General features: G+C 34.1%; 1 protein-coding gene across 1 annotated transcript; it reads right to left on the reverse strand.

The window, feature by feature from the left end:
• Positions 1-7,167: 7,167 nt before the first annotated feature.
• On the reverse strand, positions 7,168-27,066 carry LOC137641517 (uncharacterized). Its single transcript, XM_068374139.1, has 3 exons — positions 26,805-27,066; positions 13,694-16,500; positions 7,168-7,469 (listed from the first exon to the last, which is right to left on the reverse strand). The coding sequence occupies exons 2-3, from the start codon at positions 16,423-16,425 to the stop codon at positions 7,283-7,285; spliced, it is 2,919 nt and encodes a 972-aa protein (XP_068230240.1). The 5' UTR covers positions 16,426-16,500; positions 26,805-27,066; the 3' UTR covers positions 7,168-7,282.
• Between the last annotated feature and the right edge of the window lie 588 nt (positions 27,067-27,654).

The raw sequence follows: 27,654 nt of genomic DNA on the forward strand, positions 1-27,654 counted from the left end.
TCTCCAGGAACATTTCGAGTTAAATATCAACTGTCTTTTGAACTACCTTCACTTTCACTAACTGAATCCCTTAATTTATGTTTTATGGACACTTGTTCGTTTTTTTTTTTTTTACACTAACAATCAATTTTCATAAGGAAACTATAGAAGCAACTGTTTTTGTCTTTTCTTTGAAATAACATGAAATGGAGTAAAAATCACATGAACAATGTTGTTTGACAGTAAACATTCCAGTTTTCTGAGGCTAAACTTACTAGTTTAGCTTTCCGGTCCCGTGAAATTAAAACTTTCTTTATAAAGACTGCTGATTTCTTTGATCCTAAGTTATCTGTTATTTTCCACAAGTTAGTAATAAGAGGTTTTTCAACACTTGTTAGGGAATTGGTAATGTTACTCCATTACGTAAAATTTAGTTGTGGTAGGTCTAATCCAGCTGATTGTCACCCAATTTCCATAACTATATAATGTTTTTGAATGTCTAAATAGGTTTGCTGAAGGTAATCATTTGGACTCTAGTTTGTAATTTGGCTTTTGTAAAGGCCTTGGACTATATGACCCCATCCTTACAACCTCCAACACTGTACAGAAATCCTTTGATTGTGGTAAGGAAGTTCGTATGATCGACCTTGACTTTAGTGCTGCCTTCGACCGTGGTATTCATAAGGCCCTTGTTTTCAAACTCAAATAGTTGGGAGTAGGTGGGTCTTTATTGAATTTTGTGGTAATAGATTGCAAAAGAGTTGTTGTTGATGGGCACCATAGTGAGTATAGGAATGTGATATCTGGTGTTCCTCAGGGTAGTGTTTTTGGCCAATTACCTTTCATACTATACACACATGATATGCGGTTTGCCCTAGAAAACAAACTCATTGCATATATAGATGATGCTGCTCTTTTTTATTTCAATTCCATCGCCTAAATGTAGATCAGGGGATGCTGAATCCCTTAATAGAGATTTGGCTAGAATTAGTGGATGGTGCAAATTGTGGCACATGAAGTTGAACCGTAGCAAAACACAAAGTAAGATTGTAAGTAGGTCAAGTACAATGGATCCTCAACATCCAGATCTCAGCATTGATAATCTCTCTCTCTCTCTCTCTCTCTCTCTCTCTCTCTCTCTCTCTCTCTCTCTCTCTCTCTCTCTCTCTCTCTCTCTCTAGAATAATCACAAAATAATTTGGTGAATTAAAGTCATATTTCATAGAACCAACGACTCTTTTAAAATTTTAGGAGTGATTTTTTAATTGCAAATTTACTTTTGAGAAACATATTAGGTATGTTTCTTCTTCAATTGCACAAAATAGCTTATTGAAGAAATATTTTAAGATTTTGGTGATCAATTTCTGAAAAAAAAAAAAAAAAAGGTTCTAATTCTTTCATTTTACCTTGTTTCGAGTATTGTTTCCATCTGGTCTATAATTACTGAATATCATCTTAATTTGTTAGACAAGAAATTGTGGTCTATTAATCTCTCATACCTAATCTAGATATTAATCTCTGGCACCGTCGTTCAGTTAGTTTTATATGCATGTTCCATTAGATTTTTCATAACTCTGACCATCTTTGCACCCAGATCTTCCCAGACAACACCATCCTGCTCATAATACTAGATATGTAATTAATTCTAATAGTCGTGCCTTCTTCATCATAAGTCTTAATACTACACAGTATTGATTAGGAAATATTCCAGATAGGACCAAGTTGTGGATCGACCTTCCTAATCAGGCGGTTGAATTGGTTGAACTTCAAAAATATAAACTTGCAGCAAATGTTTTTATGTTGAACAGGCTGACATAAGTGTCTCTTTATAGTTTATATATGAAATATCTATTTTGATGGTGTTACTGTTCTTAAAATATTTCTTATTAGTTGTACATTACTTCTCTCGTAGTTTATTTCTTTTCCTAACTGGGCTAATTTTCCCAGTTGTAGACCTTGAACTGATAGCATCCTGCTCTTCGAACTAGGGTTGTAGCTTAGGTACTACTACTACTACTACTACTACTACTACTACTAAAATAATAATAATAATAATAATAATAAAATAATAATAATAATAATATTGATAACAATCATAATAATAACAATAATAATACTACTAATAATAACGATGATGATAACATGGGCAATGCGTGATTGATTCTGTGCTAGATTAGTTAGTACTTGTCCCCCAAAAATGTGCATACAGAGAGAAGTTTCTAATTTAAATTCTTATGCTCATAAACCGATCTGCTCCTATCTAGTCACTCGTAAACTGGGTTATTACTAGAATTTAGTTAAGATTAAAAAATTATGGTTCATGGTGAACTACTCAAGTAACTTTAAAAGAAATAAATTTCAAGTGAAATTTTTTTTTAATTCAACTTTCTTTTTTTCAGGGCGTACGTAAACAAACTATTACAAAGCATATCTGAGTATATCGGTGAACTACAATGAATATTTAGCGAAATGATATTGCTCCAAATATTCTGTGGCTTGCTTGCGCAAAACAGTTATGATCTAAGCATCAATGTTCCATAAAATATTTTGTATGGCCTAAACTAAATGTAAAAATCTGTCCCTGCTACACACATAAAAAAAATACCTCTGTATAATAAAGCTAATTCTCATCAATCTCCAATATGTCTTCCTCATTGCCAAGGCCTAAAAATGCCTTTCGGGGATAAATTCTTTGTAACTATTCACAAATACTTTTCCATCCATGTTGCTAAACAAATATTGTGATAGGTAATTGGAGGATTTTTTTTATATCTCTCTTCATCAAAATCAATATATAACACCCAATACCACACGCCCAGTAACGAAAGATCAAAATTTCAAAAGCGGATGTTATTTTTTCAAAAGGAAACATGGAAGAACAAACTCTTATCATAAGATAAAAACCAGAGGTCTGTAAAGTGTTTAGAATGTGGGCCATTTATTCAACTCTTCTCATTTCATTAGAATTTCTTCATTTTCCCCTACAAGTAAATGGCAGTAGTCTACTGTAGGATACATATTTCTTTCTCTCTTCGTAGTTTGGAGATCTTGTCATTCGACTTGACATGTTACATAAACAAGTACGGCACTTATCTCCTATTGCTTATTATGACGCTCACACTTGCATCTAAAGCAAGGGACAACTAGTCCTACATGCATGACCTATAATGCGTCCTATTCCGGACGCACAACCTTAATCCTAAATACTGATTCTCGCCCCAAACAACTCTCCAAAGATATCTTTGGTCTGACAAAGTAGTTCTTTGCAGTTTCCCACGGTTGTATTTTAAGAATTTGGAAAATTTATAATAAAAAACACCTCTCCCGTTTTTATTCTCTCTCTCTCTCTCTCTCTCTCTCTCTCTCTCTCTCTCTCTCTCTCTCTCTCTCTCTCTCTCTCTCTCTCTCTCTCTCGAAACAAAGGATTTTCCATTTCATTTCAGCCTAACATTGAATGTTTATGAAACCCGTGAGGTGGTTAATTTTGTTTGTTTCAGCTACTGACATTGAATTAAATACTCAGGTTTTGTTTATTTGTTTTTAATACTATTATTATGCATATTGTTTCTCTGAATTTTGAGAGTTTCAGTTTTAATTGAGCTATAGCAAGTTACTGACCTTGGTAATACTGGTCTTTAACACAGTAGATAGAGTCTTGGCATCGGTCAGCAGAGTCCAGAGTTTCATTCATTCTGCATTGCAAATTTCCCAGTAGAATCCTTCCTCCCTGGAGAATCAATGGAAACATTCTTTCATTCTTGTCATCCAGTCCTTCAGAAACTGCTTCTGAAGGAGGTAACCCTACACAAATTCAATAACTCCCATTCCCTGTCAGTTGCGAGAGCAGCCTTTGACATCTGGGATAGCACGAAGATATAGCCTTACATTCCTTATCTTGTGCGTAACTCCTTACTGCAAAACCTAATTTTATTACATTTTTCCCCCCAAGCCCATATATGTGTTCATACATTGCTTGCAATGTCCCCAATACAGATGTGTTATACCCGAGTTTCGTCTTTCCAAGGAGTTAATTCTCCTGAAGTAACCAAGCCCTAGACTCCACACAAGGATATTTGCGTTTCATTTCTTTTATTTTTAGGTGGAAGTAGTATTATTTCCCAGTTGTTTTGGGGCTACTAGTAATATATATATATATATATATATATATATATATATGTGTGTGTGTGTGTGTGTGTGTGTGTGTGTGTGTATGTATGTATGTATGTATGTATGTGTGTATGTGTATATATATATATACATATATATATACATATATATATATATATATATATATATATATATATATATATATATATATATATATATATATATATATATATATATATATATATATATATCCATTTTTATATTCTTATCAGCTTCTGGCTTTTAGGGACGTTTTATATCAAGTTAACCACTCTCTAACAGAGAATCATTACTTTTTCCATTCAGTTTGTGGTTTTAGAGCATTTGAGCAAAATTAAAGTTGCTTTAAGTAAGTATGTGAGCCGGAATTTGTTTCAAGCATTAGCACTTTGCGGCCAAAAGTTAAACAAGTACACCCATGCAAAGATAATTCAGTTTGTTTAGTCTCTTATTTTTTAAGGCAGTAACCTCTAGAGTCTAGGCAATAACCATTGAAGTTAACCGTCCCAACAAAAGGTAATTGGAATATATTCTTAGACAAATAATGAGTTTGTTTACCAGCAACATTTCATGACTTTAAGGTTTACATCAACCCCTAAGAAATGATTTCCCCCCTTTATTATCATTATTATTAATATTATTATTATTATTTCTTGTTAAGCTACAACCCTGGTTGGAAAAGCAGGTTGCTATAAGCCCAAGGGCTCCAGCAGGTAAAAATAGTCCAGTGAATAAAGGAAATAAGGAAAAATTACAAGAAAATTTTAAGAGCAATAATAACATTCAAATAAATCTTTCATATATAAACTGTAAAAATTTGAATATTACAAAAGGATAAAAATTCAAAATAACAAGAGGAAGAGAAACAAAATAGACTAGTGTGCCCGATTGTACCCTCAAGCAAGAGATCTCTAACCCAAGACTGTTTACCATGGTACAGAGGCTATGGCACTACCCAAGATTAGAGAACAATGGTTTGATTTTGGAGTGTCCTCCTCCTAGAAGAGCTGCTTACCATAGCTAAAGTCTCTTCTACCCTTACCAAGAGAAAAGCAGCCACTGAACAATGACAGTGCAATAGTTAACCTCTTGAGAGAAGAAAAATTGTTTGGTAATTTCAGTGTTGTCAAGTGTATGAGGAAAGAGGAGAATATGAAAAGAATAGGCCAAACTGTTCTAAGTAAGTGTCGGCAAAGATGAAATGAGCCGTAACAAGAGAGGGGGATCCAACGTAGTACTTTTCTGGCCAGTCAAAGGACCCAATAACTCTCTAGCGGTAGTATCTCAATGAGTGACTGGTGACTTGGCCAACCTACTACCCTACCAGCAGTTTTGTATGCTGTCGGTGTTCCAAAGATATCGCTCAATTGATTTTGAAGGGCCAGAAACAGAGCACTTTTTACTAAACATTTCTCACAACTGTTTGTCTATTTTTGAACTCCTAAACCAGAAATGCTACAATTTATTTGCAAAATGTTTCCTCAAAGTGCTAATGAAAAAACATGACATGATATGCATATTTTAGATACTAATTAGGACTGTGACCTGTAAAAGTTGGTCAAGATCATTCACACTGCGGTTATTTGGTAGTCAAGAGTCCCCAATTTTATATATATATATATATATATATATATATATATATATATATATATATATATATATATATATATATATATACATACATATATATTCAAGATCTATAGAAAATATAATAACAATAATAATAATTCGTGATGTAACCCCACGAGGTTCGTATGGCCATAGGTAACTAAGCTGCAAGTGATAATAAACAGGACTTCAGGAGTAAGTCCCTAATTCTGATAAAGGAATATTTTTTCAATTCTTCAGGAACGCCAATACACCTTTCACAAGGTGTATTTGGTATACATACAAGAAAAGAATGAGGATGATGGAAAAAAAAAATAATAATAATAATCAAATATAAAAACATCACCATTAATAGTAACAGGAAAGGGCATTTATTAGCTTGAAACCAAAATAACTTTGAAAGTATAATGATTATTTTACGATTGCAACAAGATTATATCTGGTGATTGTCATTCTTGAATCATGTCCATTTAATAGGTTGATTTTTGTATCTCTTGTTCATGTAAAAGTTTCAATCCATTACACTACAACAACACAACAGAAGATAACATCAAAATAAAATACTTGAAACATTATTAGAAACTTTTAAGTGAAGTTATTGCTTATATTTCTTTAGAAATGTCATTGAAAAGGGCCTAACAGCCTTATAAGAAATAAGTAACCATTAGCGTCCATAATGACTCTTCACGGTAAGTTTATCACACGGTATTTTATACTTTTGCCACCGAGGAAAACACCAAATTAACTTTGAACCCTTGATAAAATAAAGCTATTTACCTGTCAGTTAAAATAATCTCCTCCACAGCCACACTGTTTTCTTGTCTTTGACGGGTGTTCTTACCGTTTAACTGAGCTCAGTCTTTTATGGAGTGACTTGCTGACCCTCTTCCGTTCCGTGTACTGCATGTCATCCATGATAACACACGGATCAGATAGTTTTTATCAAATAGCCTACTATACAATTCACCATTTCATGATAGAAAGATGGATCTACTACTATAAAAATCCATTATTCTTTAGACATCCTTTGTTAGTAACGGTCAGAATATTGCTTGCAAGTGAATAGACGGTCGACTTCCTGTATGTGAAAACTTGAGAAGAGAATGAAGAATCTTTGGGACCGATTCAGCACCAAGAAAATGAGCATCCCTCGGCCTTCCTCTTTCTCTGGCTTTAAATCCGACGTGAAAACGATTTTCTCACCTCATCTCCCTAAATGTACGATCACTTGATATACATCCTCACAGAGAAACCTGAATAGCAAAATTAGCTTCCAGTTTACTACTGGCAAAGTCATTTGTTCCCTACACCTTATTCATCTCTTTCCGACAATTTAGTAAAAAGTATAAACATAGAAACAGATAAAATAGATTCAATTACTAAGACATTCCTTTCCTTTACATATCCAGTCTTGTGGTTAAACAAACTTCTTAATTCCAGTGGTTTTAGAGCCTTCACTCCTTCCCCATTTATTAAAATCACTACATTCTATAATGTTGTCTACCTTGAGAATTTATAGAAATGCTGTTAGCACTGACAACACTTACTATTAGTCCATCCATTCAACACGGAACTCTGCCTTTCCAAGTAGTTTTTTTTCTTCACTTGCATTTCTGAAATTCAGCCTAGTAATGTATAGGGTGCTCTTCAAAATGCCATTCATACTTTTTACTAGATCCATAACGCTATTGTAAGTCAGCTTGCTATGCGTCAAATGCAGGTTTTTCAAATCATTCCTGAAAAAATAAGAATAAAAAATGCATATATTATATTTGAATGGGAAATAATAAATTATTTTAGATCTAACTCAAAAATGGAAATTTCTTGACACAACCTTTCCATACAACGAAATATTCTTTATGGGTTAAACTTTCAACAACTTAGTATGTCACAGTGTCACGAAGAAAGCTCTTGATCATAACATAGTAAAACTTAACTTCCAAAAAACTTTTGAAAAACGTCTGGGTAGGATACATTACAAAAATTCAGAAAAGAGTCTGTCTCTTGCTTCACATCGATCTTTCAAAGTGAGAAAAGGAAAAGAAATAAACAAGTGATTAAAGGAATGGCTTGATTAGAACTCTTTTAAATTTATGCTTTCCAGGTAACAGTACTGAGTAATGAGTAGGCAGCGCCAAAAATTATGTCTGACAAATATTCTAAGAAATCCTCATTTCGAATGTGTACGAACATAAAAGAAAGGAAACTGCATGATAAACACTTTATACTGTATATTTTCATTATTGACTCTTTATTGGTATGACCAAAAACACCTCTATGAAGACTTTAATACTGCATTATTCCCATTTCACATAGATGCCACGATTTTACAAAGTTTCAAGCTTCTCAGCGTTTTTTATAATCTCACTAATTATCTTCTATCAAGTTTTTTGTTTACGTTCGTATTAGAAGTGACAAATATTTAACATCATTTCTCACACTTTGATGTATAATTCTGTAATCGCAAGTATCTTTCAGCAGCATAACACACAGCAACATCTAAGGGATCACACGTGGTTAGTTATATATAAATCACACATTGCAGATATGGCTATCATAGTGTGATAACACGGATGATCAAGGCTAACTGAATTTATCGTATGACTGACTATTGAAAGTCTGATCTGACGACCGAGCACTCGTAGGTTACCAATAGCTCATCCATTACCGCGTCAGGACAGTAAAGAGAAGGGTCAAGAATAGCAGAACAGCAAGATATAGATTCTGAGAATGAATAGGATAACATACACAGATCTGAAAGTGGAACTCGGAGAAGAACTCTACAACTGCTAAGAAAGGGAATGGAGGTAGAATATGAGACCATGAAGTGGGTAAATCTAAGGGTCAAAAGGACGCTGCAAAGATCTTTCCACTTACTTCTCAACATATTGAGTGAATTATTTCATAATTAACCTATGAAAAGATATGCATTCTTTGAACAATTAACCAGTTTTATTTTTTTAAATGGGAATTTATAAATGTTTTTTACTATAAATGATTGGCATTTTCTTTCTTTTCAAAATCAATCTAAAATTACTACCTGACAGTACCATATTTGTGGGTATTTCATTTCCTACACAAAAAGTGAATTAGATGAAATTGTACATTATCATTTTTCCCGGTAATTTTCGAGTTACATAAGATTTATTCTGTAGGACCCTCTTAAAATAGATTATCATGAAGGGAAAATCATGAGCAAGTTGGGTTCACAGAAGTATCTGAACGTAAGAGAATGCATATTTGACCTAACAGCTTAAAAGACTGAATTGTTACTTTTAATATAACAACTTCTATAAAAATTCTTTGCAATCTTATACGAAATTTTTCCACTGTATTCTTAAAGAGTAGACAACTTTAATGCTATTCAAATTACTTTATGCATCATGTTTGCTCAAAATTTAATAATTATTATGGAATACCCTAGCTCTTGCAAAGGTGGGAGTAAAATTACAACAATATTTATCCTTTAACTACAAAATCACACATTGCTCCCTTGAAGTAAAACTTTCCTTCCTCGCCCTGTGCTATTTGCTGTCTCAATCTTACACAGACTTTTTCGCTTCTTGTATCTAAGCCCCCTTCTTTCCTGTACTTCTTTCATTCACATTCAACCTTCCAATTTAGTTTCCAAACTGTAGAGTGGCTTTAACGTAACCTTCATCTATTCCTACATTGGCTTCCAAAGACAATTCAAATCCTTTACCCCTAGCTTGATGGAGAGGGGCTTGTGTGCTGATCGTATGTACCTTGCCACTTGTTGGACATGTCAGATGAGCATTTCGGTCCGTCACCACGGTGACCTCTTTCCTGGTGAGTTGCAGTTGCCTTTTTAGGGCGAGATGTGCAATGTGATTCTGTTTTACAGTAGCGACCCCAATTATAATAGTCATTCTTCAGAGTTTAGAGCATATGGTCAGTAGCAAGGAGTACCATGTTGGAAGCTGGTATTTAGCATATCTTTAAGGATGACTTAGCTTAGTCTTTGTGCCTCTTTTTGGGACTGACAGGTGTTTTGTAGCCCTTTGGTAAGTTGTTAATATATGCACTCTTCTTTTGAAGCAATTCTTCAGGCATATGGACCATTTAACCCAGCCAGCATAACTGGTATTTGGTGAGCATGTATTTCATTCTCGTTTATCCTTTTTGTTCCAGAATCTCTGTGTAGATTCCGATTTTTCAGGGGTGAGGCTCATAATATTCTGTAAACAGGAGATATGAAATTTTCCAGTTGCCTAATATACCATCAATATAGAGCCCAGGTTACTGTGCTATTGAAGAGAATTGAGATAAATGCTGCTTTATAAACTTGATGATCAGTCTTGGATGTTTGTTCTGGAAAACCCTGGTCTGTAGCCTGTCAAAAGCATGTGAAGTACTGCTTATCTTTTACAGCACATCATAATTAATGACACTGATGGATGGAACAATGCAACTGAGGTATTTGAAAAATATCACCACCAGCAGTTTTGCATCATTAATGGTGAAGACATCAACAATCTGATTTAGTTTAGTTTGTTGCAGTAGGTCTTCCCTTCTTATGTATTTATATGGAAGCTAAGTGCCTGGTACATCAAATATTGGGATTCTAAGATGTGTTGCATTGACTCCGAGGTGTGTCAAAACGGCCGCTTTATCAGCATTTTGCAGGTCAATCAATTATTATATGAATCTTTTTAAACAGCCTTTTAACCATCTGTCAAACAGACTATTATCCATCCAGTATCCTATTTGAGCAGCCCATTATTTTCAAGGCGTTCTTGTGATAAATTCCTCAATATGGAGATAAACTGATTGCCATACTTAGATCCCATTTCCATGGGGAAAGGATAAGAATTCTAAGTCACCAATACAGACTTGTGCTTCCATGTTGGAAGGAAATTTTCTAGGAACTCCATGTATAGTAAGTAATTTCCATAGGAGCAGCTTGGCCCCTGTTTCAAAGGCCTTGGTAAGATCAATAAATGCAAAACAAGTCTATTTTGGTAACTGTATTCCTTCTGTATTAGCTTCAGAGTAAAAATCATACGGATGGTCTCTCATTGTTTCATGAGCCCACAATAGGTCTTTTGCAAAACAGATTCACATGCTGTAAGTACTTTGGGTGTTTTGGAGTCAATTCATTCTCATTTATTCTTTTAGATATGAATTATTAGAGTCTATACAGAATTTCAGTATTAGTTCTTCCCTGCATAGGCCACAGATGATCTAGTGCATCTGCTTTAGAGAAGGTATGAGCTCGAAAATTTCACCAACAATGCCATTAAGATTGCAAATTTGGCCTTATTTAATTCTTTTTATTGAGCTAAAACTTTCGTGCAATTCTGGAAATTTGACAAGTTGTAGGTTTGGCAGAGCATGAATAACTCATCAATAGCATTATGATAGTTCAATATATCATGCATATGCTCTTAGTCCCATTTTTAAGGATGGTTGCGCTATAAAGTATGCTGGCCAAAAGATTGTAGTTTTTATAGGTAGACTTGATGGCAATTTCCTTAGCCCTTTCAATCCACCAGTCGTTCCCTAGCTTACATTTTTGATGTTGTGCTGTGCGAGGAGTAATCAGTAGGTGTTTGCAATATATCTGTTATATGCTTCCTGTTTGTTTGAGTAACTGATAAATGATACTAGTTTTCATTAAATTTGCAAGAGAACACTTAGTGAAAAAATTTGCTTTTGCAGCATCTTCTATTAAATTGCAAAACTTTTCCCACTCAGTCAATGGATCATCATCAGGAGTTTCAATTAAGGAGAGGGACTCAACAATTTGAGCACTTAAAGAATCTCATTTTTTTTTTACTTTAAAAGACCACAACAAATAAATATCTTAGGAGTGTCCTGCATGGGGATTTAATGTCAAATTTTGTCTTTGAACATGGATCTCACTAGTCAATGATTTGTCCAACAATCTGACCCGCATGAATCGACTTTTATTGTTGTGGCTATGCTTGGTTATGACATAGTCTAGCATGTGCAAGTATTTGGACCTCTAATGCATCCATATTCTTTTGATTTTTCCCAAAAGCTGGAATTTTCTATTCTTAATGACAAGATTGCGCTCAACTCATAGGAATAGGAGTCTGATGCCATTAACCTTCACATTGCTTGCATCAAGATGACACATGGCAACTCTCAATTAGCATTGTTTTATCAACACGAACATTTAAATCCCCAGGTAAGACAGCCTTGTCAGTTCTGTTGATGTTTTATAACACTGGACCAAGAACAGGGTAGAAATTGTCTCTATTTATTCTATAATAATCCAATGGTGGGACATAAGACATAATGAATGTCAATAAATGTCCTTTTTCCAGGAAATATGCCGCATCATACATCTTTCACTGATATTTGTGGGAACTGCAGGAAGGTTTGCAACTTTCTGATCTTGCCACCAAAACCACTTCATGAATCCTTGGATAATCTAAAGCAGGAGGTAAGTGTCCAAACTGTATCTAAAAAGTATGCTGATTACTATTGTAGTTCTGGGGATCTTGCAGCTTTGTCAGAAGTCTGACCTTATAGTCTCTCGATGTTCCAAGATGGTTAGTTTAAGGTTTATTTTTTGGAAACTCCAATATACACTGTCTGAAGGTCAGTGGCTAGATATCTTAATCAAGGGTGGAGTAGACAATAATTGGTTGACTTTTTCTATGCAGCTTCCATTTTAAGGATGACCCCCATACCTCCTTTATATATGCAGTTCAGTCATATATTAGGTTACCAAAGATAAGTAACATTCCTGACCCATATCCAACAGCGCATGCCAGTGCAACAGTGCAACACTAGGACTAAGAACTATCTACTCAAATGCAGATCTGCTTCCACCACCCTGGCTCATCAGCAAAGTGACTTGATTGCTCATGGATATAAGTTGATGAGAATGGGGAGAAAAATCTTTCGCCAGACAAAAACAATTAAGCAAGATGAAGGTTTCATCATGAGCTTAAACTCAAAAACTTGACCAAGCTACTCAATGTCAAAATATTGATAACCTAAAAGGCAGCCCTTCAAGGGACCTGCTGTATAGTCCCAAAAGTGTCCAACCGGGCTTTCAGTTTAATACATATCTCCACTACAAACTTCCTCCTCAGGGAAGAGACTAACTCAAAGGCAGTTATAGTTTAGGTACCATTGACCAACACTGTTCTTAGGCCATGCTAGTAAGAATGTGACTGCACTATTAACAAATTTGCCATACCTCCTGACACTACGATTCCACAAGCATCTTTGCACTCAAGACTTTCAAATCTTGCTTCTCCATATCTCCATCTTTCTTTCCTACACATGTAACTCGCCCTTCAAAGTATTCGCTCCATTAAAGCAAGGCTGTATTCATGTCAGCTTATTCATTAAGAATTTTCTCTGCACAAAATTGCCAATAATTTGTTTTACATTTTCCCTTTACTTATCTTTTATTTTCCGCCCTGTTTCTGTTACTGAACATCATTCTCTCTCACCTCCATCTGGCTACGATCTTTTTTAGTGCCAGCACCTGCTCATCTCTTCTACCATGCAATTGCATCTCAATAACCAACCCCTTTTTTCTTTACTAACATTTTCTTTTCCACCCCACTAATTTACATCCAAACTCTGTCTTTCTACCTTTTATATCCATGAAAACCTCCAGCTGTCTTTATGACCCACTTAGAAAGTTTGGAAAACTAGATTATTCTTTACTTCTCCATTTTTATTTCTGTTTTATAGCTTATTCTTTACTTCATTTCTTTTTCGTGCTTTCTCTGTTGGGGGGCCTTAGGTTTGTAGCACATTCCTTTTCCAATTAAGGTTGCAACTTGGCTAGTAATAATGAGTTATACTAATAACCATAATGAATCCAAAATATCATGAAATCTAACTAATTATCAAACTGGAATATCTAATGGAAAGATGGAAGATACATGTACAAAAACAGGATATAAGAATTAAGGAATAAATTTAAACATGCTAATTTTCTACTTACCCGGATAGTTTCTTTATGACTTTAATAAGCGTGTTCAACTGTTCATCACACATGTCCGGTATAAACAATTCCAGTTTTCCTGTGAAGTTTATTCTTGTTAGGTCATCAAGTGTACATGTGTTTAGAGAAAATCCAAGAGTCAATCGTAAGCATCTGACAGAGTCTGGAAGATTTTCAAAAGATCTCAAAGCGCAAGGTTCCGTAATTAAACAACGTATATTCTTTGGATAACCTTCAGCCAAAGAGTATGTCACGTTTTTAAGGCTTCCAGTAAAATTTTGCAGTTCGGCCCAATTTTTCAATGCTAGCAAAAAATGTTCAGATGTACTGCCATTACTCCTTGTACTGTTATGATGGTAGAGATGTAATGAAATTTTAATTTTTTTCTTCTTTATTTTTTTATTCCAATGATCCTCTACTGCACTTAATGCATCATAAAAATCTGGTACATTTAGAGGGTCAACACCATGTGGTATATTAATGGACAAAGTTGTAGCTGATAAGCAAACTGGGTTAAGAAGACTCATTAATCTCAACCCAGCTGCTACCTCTTTATCATCAAGATCCCAGTCCGTATTCTCTGAGAGATGCTTGTCATATATTGCTGTTGCAAGTTCTGGATGTTGAATTTTCTTGTAGTATATGGGTTTATCTGGAGATTCGGGAATATCTGCTATAATATGACTCTCAGAGATTATTTTCCACCAGTAAAGAAAATCTGTTGATCCAGCACCCGTTTTTTCAGCAAGTTTTAAGAAGGCCTTTTCATTGCCTTTCAAAATATTTTTCTTAGCCATGTTTCCACTAAGATATACCAATACCTCACTATGATTTCTCCAGTCCGAGACTTTTTTATCTATTTCACATAACGTTAAAGAACCATTTTTAATTTCCTGTGCTAAGAAATCTGCTGCAAGATACTCCATTTGGGTTCTGTGTATAAAAGAATACTGGTATTTATGGTTCAGTATAGAATTACTATTTTTGAGTTTTGAATGATGAACTTCACACATAAGAAAAGCCGAAAAAAATTCAGAAGCATCAATTCCTCTCTCTTCACATTTCTCCTCTAATGTTTTTCTCAAACTATCACTAAGCTCACAACAACCATTTTCCAGTGTTAGGAGAAACCATGCTCGACCACCTAAAAGTAATAGCAGGCTTGGAATTTTTTTCTTTAGCGCTTCCAGTTGACGGGCTCTAAGATTTACTATTAAGCGTTCTGCCAGCTTTTCCTGATAAAGGGAAAATATTTCATAATAGAGACTTGTTGCTGTGGTTATCTTATTTACAACTTTAGGTTTTTCCATCCAAAGAACAATAAGAAGGGATGTTGTTAGGGGAAGCTTTAAATGTTTATTTAGAACTCTTCCTCGGCCATTCAAGTACTTCAAAAATCCCTCACAACTTCTGTCAACGATACTGAAAACCTTCTCTGTAAAGACCTTTTGCTCAGATTCTTCAAACCCTTCAAGTGTTACTGTAAGTGGCTGTAGCTGAAATTCTTCTGCAATACTTCCAATTTCCTTTTCATAATTCAATCTTGATGTCACAATCATGCGTTTATTCTGAAAATTATTAAAGATATCTTGCATCAAGGCCCCTGCTTTGGTTGGATTTTCATCAAATCCATCAATGATAAACAGAAGATTCATTTCTTCCATCAAACATATGATATGGTCAGGTTTAAATTCATAACAAGTGTCACTTAATAATTCTTCACGCAGATATTCTATCAGGGTGACTGAACTGGACCGTCTAATTTCTATCAAAATCACCAACTCAAAACAATCAAGCGTATCAATAGTTCCTGTTTCTTTATACCAGCTATGAGCTAAATAACGACACAAAGACGTTTTACCAGATCCTGCTAATCCTTTGATAAATAAAATATTGGGGACCGTCTTAGTTTTTAGCTTGAATTTTAACAAGTTCTTCATACAAATGTCTACCTTAGTCTTAGTGTTTTTAGCCCATATTTTGGGAGCAGTAAATATTTTCTCAATATCAAATATCTCTGCATGGTTTTCATCATTAATCCAAGAGCATGGGCTAAGAGTTTTAAGTGTTCTGTAATAGTCAAAAAGCTCATCTCTACCACTAGACAGCATTTTAAATCTTAAACTTTCCTTAAACTCATGTAAACCTTCCAAGCAATTTTTCCCAATAGCCTCTGTAACTTTTGCATTCATAGTACCATCTATCTTTTCTACAATACATTTATCATTACTATTAAAATCTATATTCAACTTTTTACTAGCCTCTTGGTAAATACCGATTATACAGGTTTTCAGAATATCTACTTGAACAGAAATGTCAGTATTTCTTCCAAAATTATGGCAAACCTTGTTTCTTTGGTTGATGATGTAATACATTTGATCTTTGCTCACTTCACTGAATCCGTTAAATGCTTCACCACATATATGTTCTTCCTTCAAAAGTCTATAACCAAAACTAATATCGAAGTTTTCTTCCATTATATTGCAATCCAAGAAGCAGGACATGCCACCATAATAAGGATCAACATTGGCACGAATATTGAAGTCTCTTATAGACATAGTTCCATTCCTTGTCCTCATACACTTTCTTCTATATATTGCACGAACTATATCTTGCACAGCTTGACACCCATGAACTAACACACATTTTAGATATTTAGAATATAGGAAGTCTTCCTCTGAAAAAGCACTAGGCATGTTTTTAGTTGGTATTGTTACAGGTAGTAACAGCATGAGCACGAACAAAAGGTCATCAAAATATGCTACCTTATAGAAGATCCATAAAATTCTTCACAGATGTAATTATACCTGGAAAGAAAAGAAAAATCGTTACAGATGATACCAGAAATACATATATTTTTTATATACTTTGACAAAAATACGTTTCAAAACAAAATGCAATTTCTTTACGTGTTAAAATCCAAGTAGCAATCGGCTTCTGCATTACGTATCATTGCACAAATCAGAACACATTCTTTATATTAGTGTCACAGTAGAAATATCTGCTTTGGAAACTTGCATAGCAAATTCAACTTTGTTTCAATGACTTTTAACCCCTGTTCCTTAGTTCACCACGTGGTTTCTCATTTCCTTTCCCTATGATTCAAGTGTCCCTGTTTTTCCTGTCTTTAAGACTTCTTTACAATTTAATTTTGGATGGTTTTCAGTCCCTCTCAATTCTCAGTTGGGTTTATTGGAATTGTTGTTCTTCATTCACTCATTTTTTCTATATTTCTTGTTACTTTTGGTTTGACAGGTACATTTGATCTTTCCTTTTCTCATCATACCCCGTCTACAATTGCTTCACATACCTGTAATTCCCTCCCTCTCTCTTCTTAATACGAAGGGACATATAAATATCTCTAATTTCATATGCTGTGGATAAATATAGCTAGTTTTGTGCCACTAGAGGCACTTGCTAATACAAATAGCTCCTAACTAAATAAGTAATATTTTAAGTCTACCTAGTCGATAACTTTGTAAATTCAATAAGCTCTAAAATAGTACCCACCAAATTATTCAATCTTTTTTTTTTCTGTATTCAACATCTTGACAGGAAACGCAGTTGTCTTGCATTAAACAAAATATTTGCTGTTGAAATTGTTTCAAACTTGTACCGGAATGGTCGCAAAATTAGAAGATAGAAAACTACTTTCTTCAATTCTATAACGTTGGTTTTCACCATTATTCACGTATTTGGAGGGAGGGTTGTTACAGTTTATATTTCCCTTCTGGATTATACAGAAATGAAGCCCATGAATGACGCAACCTTTCATTTTATAGCTTTTATTTGCATTGAACGGTGGCTTTGCTGTAACTTTCTTCGGGGTGCTATTATGGCCACTGATCTGAGATCCTTTCACCAAGCAACCATACTACAGTGGCCATGTTACCAAATCACTCACTTGCTCAAGGGACAGTATTATAGTAATCTTGATACTGATCAGTTTGACGAAAAATATCTACATGGACTACTAATCTACATAATCCACACCCCTACTTCCTCTACATGGACTACTAATCTACATAATCCACACCCCTACTTCCCCAAATTCCCATAGTCAGACTTCATAAATTATGGTGAAACCCTTAAAGACAAGTCCTAATAATTTGTCTTCCCACTCCCATAGTGTTAGCCATTGCCATCACCGTCAACAAGATCATCCTTATGATAATAAGTATAATACAGGATCAATGAATAGGAGAGCGGGGTTATTTATAAATAATATATTTTCAATAAGCATTTATATTTAAGGACTGCCCTAAAATTCAGTTTTCAGCTCAAAATGGAAATTCATCTACGGTATGGAAAATTAATGGTAAGGTAGACAAAGTGCATTGTTTGTTGTCTATATTCATTCAAGTTTCTAACAAGAGGGAACAAAAAACACTAGGATAACTGAGTAGTGCATTTGACAAAAAAAAAAAAAAAAGTTATTTGAAATGTGCCTTTATCTAATCACTGAAAGAGTAAAGGGGTGGGGAAGCAACTGAAGCATCAATTTAATCAATATCCATGTTTGATTAATTTAAACAATAGAATCACAAACCAAACAAACTATCAGATAAATTCTTCATCCTTTGTTACTCCTTGGAGCTTTGGCATAACATATAATACTATTGTAGAATCCCCTTAAGTCTCCAACCAGTCATAGTTCCTTCCCTATATCCTATGGAGCAGCATCTTGTAGAAGCCTTTCCGCATTAAAGGACAGTCACTTTATTGTGAGTCTGTGACTAAACCGGTTTTTGAAACCTGGATGCATACCCTGCCAGCTAGAAATGGAAAATTTCTTCTTCCGTAGAGTTTCTGAAAGTTTTTGTGGGTATACAGTAGCAATCCTTAAGTAATTGTTACGTGTGATATTTTTTTTTTAATAAACTTATATATCAAATACCTATACTATGTGGCCTAAGCTAACTGAAATCCTGATTGCATCTCTTCCGATGGACTGGATGTATAGACTTGGATCACTTTGAAGTAAAAGTTGAGAAGTTGGACAGATGAGATGGAAACAAAAAAGGAAGCAAGACTAGAGGTGAAGCAGAAGGTTAAAAAGTTTGTAGATGTTCTAAGAATGCTATAAAGACTCTTGAGTAATGTCTCAAGTGGCACTACAACAGTGCAAGGGAGTCTCTTCTGCTGGTTGAACTAGGGGGTTAATACTGTGACCACCATAGGCTATTTGTGTGCCATCAACTATTACAGGGAAATAGTTGCCCTCGAAATTTGTATTTGAGATACTTATGAGTTGTGAGTATTGTGTGCTATTTACACCTGTATGGTTGTGATGCAGTGTTTGTATCATTGATTGCAGACTAATTTAGGAAGTTGAAAGGCCCCTTGTTTCAGCATCTTCTTGGTTTTCATTTCCTCTCTATTAACTCTTCTGATAAGCACACACTTCACCTACTAACAAAACCTTTCTCTCTGCATGACTAGACAATCCTAAAGCCTGCTGAACAATTTGCTCACATAAGCAACTGTTTTCTCAAACCGTTCATTGCACCTAGTCTCTCTTTTTTTTTTTTTTTTTTTTTTTTTGCAATTCCCTCCCTAAATATGATGTACAGTAAAAGGTTCACCTTAACAATATTTTTTTTTTTAACCCAATGTTAACATGTCATTTCCAGAGAGACGATTTTTTTAAACAATTCCTCTTCCCTTTAAACTTCGCACTTACAAAAACCATCTCTTCTCTTCCGACTTTCATCTTACTCTTTCATCTATCCTTACACTAACTACTAAAATATTGAACTAATCATTCTTCACTCTTCCATCACCTGTAAGAATATTCATTACTGTACCTTCCAGAATTTCATTCACTTTCATTAATTTGCTCTTGCTAACATTTGCATAGACTGTCTTCTTTAACACACTTTCAATTATTTTATAAGTGAAGTCTCTCTCCATAATTCACTGTCCTTTCTCTAACTTATTTCATCACTACTTCGATAAAGGTAGCTGCACCATGGCATCCATTACGATTTTAAGAGTTAGATTTCATAATATTTATATAAATTTCAATGCTTTTGGACTCTGCTTAGACTGCACATCAAACACTCAGAGGATTAAAATATCTATAAAGTGGAATTTCATTAAAAGAAAGTGCTTTGACGTTTCCTGTGGCTGCAAACCAGTATTCACTCATACTTGAGTTTAATTTGATAAAAATTTACATTCATTTCAATGGATTTAAACTTTGATTAGGCCAACACTCAACGATTTAAGACAAAAAGTAGAGGCTAAAGCGATTGAAATAAATACACCTTTTTTTTAAATTAAGCTCTGAAAATCTCTTCAGTACCAGATGTATGGCCAAAGCAGAAGCTACGTATAGACACGTTTTAATTAAATGAAACTCTAAAGATCATTCTGTGACAGATGTGTAGTCAAAGAAACGGCTAGAATAAATGAAATGAAGATACTTTTTCTATGAAATTAAGTCCCAAAGATCTGACAGTGAGGGCTCTGCCGTTCGACAAAGGCTAAAGCCATTGAAATACACACTCCTTTTATTAAATTGATGTTTGAAGATCTTTGTGTGGTGAGTGTAGGGTTAAAACCATTGAAATAACATAAATTTTCTATGAAATTAAACTCTAAAAACTTAGCAAGTAATAATAATAATAATAATAATAATAATAATAATAATAATAATAATAATAATAATAATTTACCTAAAGAAGTAACATCACCAATTCTTCAACAATTGCAAAAACAACGTCTTCCTAACTTGCAGAATATAATAAAAAGCTTAAGAGCTAAAAAATAAGCCACCTTGATAAATAAGGGAAAATATTATTGGAGCCTACACCTCCAGAAGACCAAGGTCCAGCAACAGTGTTTTAATTTCACGGACCGAAAAGCTAAAATAGATAGTTTAGCCTCAGGCCAATAGAAATGAGGAAATTGAGTTTCTCATTATTCTGCTTACTGTGAAACGATTGTTAAGAAGCAGAAACCTGGATATCTACTTTCCTAAAACAGTCATGAAAACAACATTTCAACAACATTACTGGTAAAAAATGCTTCCTTAAAAATCTCCTTTTCATTAATCTTGGTCAGCACTGCTGAGAAATAGTCAGGGAATTCTACTTTTCTATAACATTGATTAACAATGGTATGAAAAACTTAAGGAAATCTACTTTTCAAAAACCTAAGTCGGCACTGATAAGTAATACAACAATAGAAATAAACTTTTCATTAATCTTATGCAGCAATTGTAACAAATATATTCATAAAAGTCTTTTTTTTTAATCATTTTAGTCAACACTGGAAAGCTACTATTCGATAGCCTTGATCAGCAAAAGTAAAAAGTCATAGATATCTTCTTTCATAAACCTCACTTGGAACAACTAGAAAATACAGTCATGGAATTCTGCTTTTCAATGACCTTAATCACCACAGGGAAGCAATCCACTTATGGAAAACTACTTTTTAAATACATTACCCCTCACTGTTAAGAAATAGTTATGGAAATTTACTTTGCAAAATCATCAGTCAGAATTAATAAGAAAATCAGTCTTGAAATTCTACTTTTCCTTAGCCGTGATGAGCACTGTTAACATATAGATCCATGAAAATCTACTTCCAAAAAGCTTATTCAGCAAAGACACGATATAAAGTCATGGAAATCCATTTTACAAAACTTAGTTACCAATGCTAAGATATTCAGTCACGAATATTAACTTTTCAATAACATTATTCACCACTAATGGTAATCAATATATGCATGAAAAACCGCTCTCTATTAACCATGGCCAGCACCAATAAGACAAAGTGCCATGCAAATCTATATTCTAGAAACCTTAACCGAAACTATTAAGAAATACAGTAGTGGATCTAGTTTCCAAAACTCTTTAGTCAGCACTGCTGAAAAATAGCCATGAAAAAAAAATACTGTAATACAGACATAGAAATCTACATCTCAGAACAAAGAAATCAACTATAAAAAGAAAACTTTTGTACAAATACTTGTGGCCTATTAAATTTCTTATTCCTGATCTTGATATTAATCTCTGGCACCATCGTTCAGTAGTTCTTTATGCATGTTGAATAAGATTTTTTCTTATGAGTCTGACCATGCTTTGCATTCAGATCTTCCAACAGTGTACCTTTCTGTACGCAGTACTAGATATGCAGTTAAATCTAACAGTTTTGCCTTTTCCATAATAATGCTCAACACTGCACAGTACTCTAGAAGTTTTATTCTTGACCAGATTGTGGAATGATCTTCCTAATCTTACAGTCGAATCGGTGGAACTCCAGAAGTTCAAACATGCAGCGAATGTTTTTTTTTTTTTTTTTTTTATTTTGTTGACCAGGTTCATATGTCTCGTTTTATAGTTTATATGACAACCTATTCTAAAGTCAGTATTGATCCTAAGATATTTTATTTATTACTTCTTATATACTTTATAGTTTATTTCTTTCCTTATTTCCTCTCCTCAATAGGCTATTTTCTCTGCTTTTCCAACTAGGGTTGTAGCTTAGCTAACGACAACAACTACAGGCTTATAGCAGCCAGCTTTTACAGGGTTGTAGCTTAGGTAACATCAACAACAACAACAACAACAACAACAACAACAACAACAACAATAATAATAATAATAATAATAATAATAACAATAATAATAATAATAATAATAATAATAATGGGTGCCCTAGTAGCATTAATTTTGCAGTCTATTTACTCAATAGTTTGAATAATCTTCTTTTCTGTATTACTGCGTTCTGCCAGTAACGGAGTAAACATCATTCTTCATGGTTGGGAAGTCAAAATCAGGATGAAAAAGCAGTGAGGGACATCGTAAGCAACCACGTCTCCCCTGTAGATGTGAACACCAAGATCAAGTTCACAGTCTACTACCAGACGGCAAGACGAGGACCCTCATTATGAAGAAAACCGAGCTCCACCGACTCAGAACTTCATTAGGCTGTACAATATGGTTTATTCGTACCTACGTCCAGTTTCAGAATGCCCTGGACACTACATAGCAATGACCAATATGCAACTGTCTAAGAGACTGTCCTTTCATGCCCTTCAAGTGCATAACCACAACATTAAACGAGAGATCGTCAAGAGTACCAAGATCATTAACCGTGCTCCTGACAGTAGAAGACTAAGGATTCTCGAAGCTCTCCTCATACAGTGTGAAAAATGTGAAAAACCTTCCCTCACCACGCCACAAGTGATGTTCTTGCTACCCTCGTGCTGCAGGAATCTTATCTCAAGAATAAATACCGAAAAAGACATCCCGAACATAGACCACTCTGATCAACAGCCAAGCAGATTGCCTAGCACCAATTCAAGCCCAGCGAATGCTTCCACCGATCAGAGCCTAGTCAGCACAGAACAAGACGGCAGCTCACCACCTTTAGATGAGCGGGAAGACAGCTTGACTGAGAACCATTCCCTCCTGGGAAGCGTATCAGCCAATGAGAATTCAACGCCTCAAGTACGTCATTACTTGCTACGCCCACATACCCGGAGGCGGCCAATGTAAATCTAGCCACCCTAACCACGAGCCAACATTGCCATTAAAAAGACGTTGCTAGCATCGTTTCCCTATTCCACTACAGCCTGAGGAAGGCAGATAGTCCTCCCGAAATGCGTAGCTGATAACTTTTTCTTCACCTAAATTATCAACTTGGTATTAAATACTCAACTTGGACTTCCTGATTTTGACTTCCCAACCATGAGAATGACGTTTGCTCAATTACTGGCAGAATGGAGTAATACATAAACGAGTATTATTCGAACTATTGAAAAAATAGACAGCAAAATTAATGCTACTGAGGCCACCATTGGGTATTTGTTTACAAGAGCACGCTCTCCATTTATTCCAAAATATTGCATTCCAGCAGCTCTCCTCTTCTTGTACAGTGATTAAGAGGTTCTTTAAATCATAGGAAAGCAAAAAAGAACAAGATATGTTGCGGGAGGGGGTTCATTGAGGTATTAAACGACATGGAACCGACATTGTCAACAAGGTCAACCAAGGAGAAGTTCGTGACGTCAGCGTATATTTGGTATATATTCAAAATATATACTAAATTAAAAATGGAGTAATGACTCAAAAGTGTCACTATTTGTGAAATGTATAATTCACGTTTGGTAAATATTTGATAATAAATCTTATCAAAGTTTTTTTTTTTTTTTAAAGAAACTATTTTGAGAATGACTAGTATTCCCAGACGACGTTTCGCTACACTAACGCCATCTATTGACCACTGCCTAAGAATGCCTGCCAATTTCCCGCCAATGAAAACAGACATACGCCTCAAAAATAGTCATTCTCATAAAAAGTTTCTTTAAAAAAGATAAGATTTATTATCAAGTATTTACGAAATAAATCATACAATTCATAAACAGTGACACTTTTGAGTAATTACTCCATTTTTAAATTAGTATATTTTTTTAATATATACCAAATGTGCACTGACGTCAAAAACTCTTTGGTTAACTATGTAGACATTGTAGGTTCGTGGTCGTTTAGTACCTCCTCAACCAACTCCTCCCCCTACCATCTTGCGCAACATATCTTGTTCTTTTTTGCTTTCCCAGGATTTAAAGAACCTCTTAATCACTGTACAAGAAGAGGAGAGCTGCTGGAATGCAATATTTTGGAAGAATATGGAGAGCGTGCTCTTGTAAACAAATACCAGCCATTATTTTCAACCAAACTTGCCTTGAAGGGGGTCTTCTACCAAAATAATAATAATAATAATAATAATAATAATAATAATAATAATAATAATGATAATAAATAGTCATGGAAATATCATAATGATAATAATAATTATAATAATTATTATTATTATTATCATTATTATTATTATTATTATAATAAATAGTCATGGAAATACTAATAATAATAACCTTGATAATTAATTGTTAAAAATAGCCATGGAAATAATAATAATAATAATAATGATAATAATAATAATAATAATAATAATAATAATAATAATAATAATAAAATCATTGTAAAAAATATTCATGGGAAAAAAACAAAAATAAAAATAATAATAATAATAATAATAATAATAATAATTAGTAATTGTAAAAATGAATCATGGAAGTCTGCTTTTCAATAACCTTGGACAGTACTAGCAAGAAATAGACATGGAAATCTACTTTCCAAAAACCTTTGTTCAAGAAACACATCCATAGAAATAAACCTTCAAAAACCTTTCAGTTTCGCCATGCTATAAAATTATAGAAATAGTTTCAAATAACCTGGTCAATTGTATGAGAAAAAAAAATTCATGCAATACGAAAATATTTAGTTCTTGAGCACATGGTGTAAAATTGTCCGTGTTCCATAATAACACCATCAATATATATGAAATATCTAAGTTAATGTTGTTACTATTCTCAAGATATATTTTGATAGTTCATTACTTCTCTAGTATATCTATTTCCTTGTTTCCTTTCCCCAAGGGGTTTTCTTCCCTGTTGGAGCCCTTGGGCTTATAGCATCCTGCTTTTCCAACTAGGGTTGTAGATTAGCTTGTAATGATGATGATGATGATGATAATAATAATGTTAATTATTATTATTATTATTATCATGATTATTATTATTCAAGAGTTAATGTAATACAACTATTCTGAGTTTGCATAACATGTTATATGAAATTCATCTTGCAAATGTGTGTACCATAATATAAATTACACATTATTATAGGGAATGTTAAATTTCTATAAATCTCAAGTCACCTTTTTCTTGTATACCAAAGAACAATTTTCCCTGCGCCAGATTCTTTAGATTTTTTCCATAACCAATCTCCCCGCGTCCTAAGCACTCAATTTCAAAAGTATAATCAAATCAATACAGGCCATTGACTAATTGCACCTCTCACTTCAAGACCCAATAGAGTTAAACTTTTGATAGATTCTCCGATTTGGGAAAAGTTTTCTATGCACTGGTTTTCAAAGAAACACAAATTACTCTGTTATGGAAGGCTTTTCTTGATTACATGTTTTATATATTTTCAAGTACGTGAATTTCACAGATCATCATGTATTATCTTGTCAAAGATAATGGTTGATAGTTCTAAACTGGATTCTTCGACAAGAAGATATATATAGCACATAGAAAAAAAATCGGCATTCTTGTGGTATAGAAATATACGGACGCCTTAAAAATATGAATCGGTTGTACTTTAAGCAAATATCCCCTGTGCCAAACTAAAAGAATAAATATTTTACTATGTTTCTAACACAACATACGAGTAAATTGGAATCAATAAGCCATAAAATAAGATCAGTGATTTAACCTTATATTTTCTTAGCCATTGCACATTACAGGTTGGCATTTAATCTTATAAACTCACATCCTCACAATAACCTCTTAGGTTTCCGCTTTTCTTGAACTACAAAACCACTAATAATATAAATGGGAAATCAGCAATTTTTCCTTTGATCAGCAAGTCTTCAATCATTGTTTATTCTGAAGAAAGACCAATGTAAAATAAATAAATAAATAAATAAAATTCAAGTAGCATACAAGTTCAAATATTACATTTAACTTTCTATAAGCTTAACTAATTGAAAGCACTATACATAACATTTGCAAGAACAGAAGTAAAAGTGCGTAGATGTTTTTTGCGACACGCAAGTTTCAAGTTGGTTTCACTGTAGGCCTATATATATATATAGAGAGAGAGAGAGAGAGAGAGAGAGAGAGAGAGAGAGAGAGAGAGTTCCTCTTATATACTTACTGTTGTATAACTTACAAATAATAGCTATCTACATGACAACTGCAAGACTGTAATTATAGCAAATGACTTATCAACCTCCTTCAAAGATAATAAATTTGGGCGACACGTCAGAGGGGCATTCATGTTTAAATATTGATATCTTGATACATAGACCAAAGGATATTGAAAAGACTTAAGATATCTTCTCTCTAACTATCTTATCACTTTCTAAATGAAGTTATAAAACGCATTGTCCTTAGCCGTTGGGTGAACTTTCACTATAAAGTTTGTAGCCTACTAGGAAACATAATATACACGCGAAGACTTTCTTATAAAAAGCAACACAAGAAATTCTAATGCAGAAATTAGCAAATGGTATCAAACATAAAAGGTATACTTACGATCGATGGAATAATCGTTCAAGAATTGCAGTTTCGTTCACTTGTTACTCCATGCAGCGATTCATCGTAGCTAGACAGATGTTTCTTCAAGAGACGTTCTTATACTAATACGAAGTTATATATCCTCGTGCATTTATACCGAATAATGTATGTCACAGCCTCATGATTCATCTTAACGTGTCTTTTACACGTATGACGGAATTATTTTCACCGCACATCAGTACCGAACAAGATTTGTGTTGGTCTGAACGTATACGTTTGAGTCTAATCCCGTCCCTCGACCAGAACAAACTCTGACCCTGACTGTTGCTGGGAGCTCGTTCATTGCGACTTTATTTGTTGTAAGTGCTACATTTCACATATCGTACAAATGCACTGTAATGTGGATTTCAAATTAATGAGGAAAATTTTTGAAATATGGTTATAATAATCACAGGTGATTCATATTCAGTACAACTTCCGAAATCTAAATCTTCTTTCGTTTGGCAAGGCAACCTCTTGTCCTGCACGAGAGAAGGTTATCGTGTGTTTTCTGTACAGTAGATGACGCATTCGACAACCCGTCTATGTTTTGTTGTATTTGTTGAAGCAGATAATTTATCATTAGAAGTGTAGATGTAGAGTTACGTTACCTATAAGGTAAAAAGAAAAATCGACAGTGGGGATTTCCAAACTCATTACGCATTATGGAACATATTTTATAACTTCCAAATCAGTCGAGTTTTTAGATCATGATAATTTCCTTTAGACCTTAATGGACCACAAAAGTATTTTAACATAGGCTACGAGGCTTAAACACAAGTGTATAAAAGAAGACGCTAGAATATTCTGGTATACGAGTAACGCGACG

The sequence above is a fragment of the Palaemon carinicauda genome, chromosome 5 (genome assembly GCF_036898095.1).
Source record: "Palaemon carinicauda isolate YSFRI2023 chromosome 5, ASM3689809v2, whole genome shotgun sequence".
NCBI lineage: Eukaryota > Metazoa > Arthropoda > Malacostraca > Decapoda > Palaemonidae > Palaemon > Palaemon carinicauda.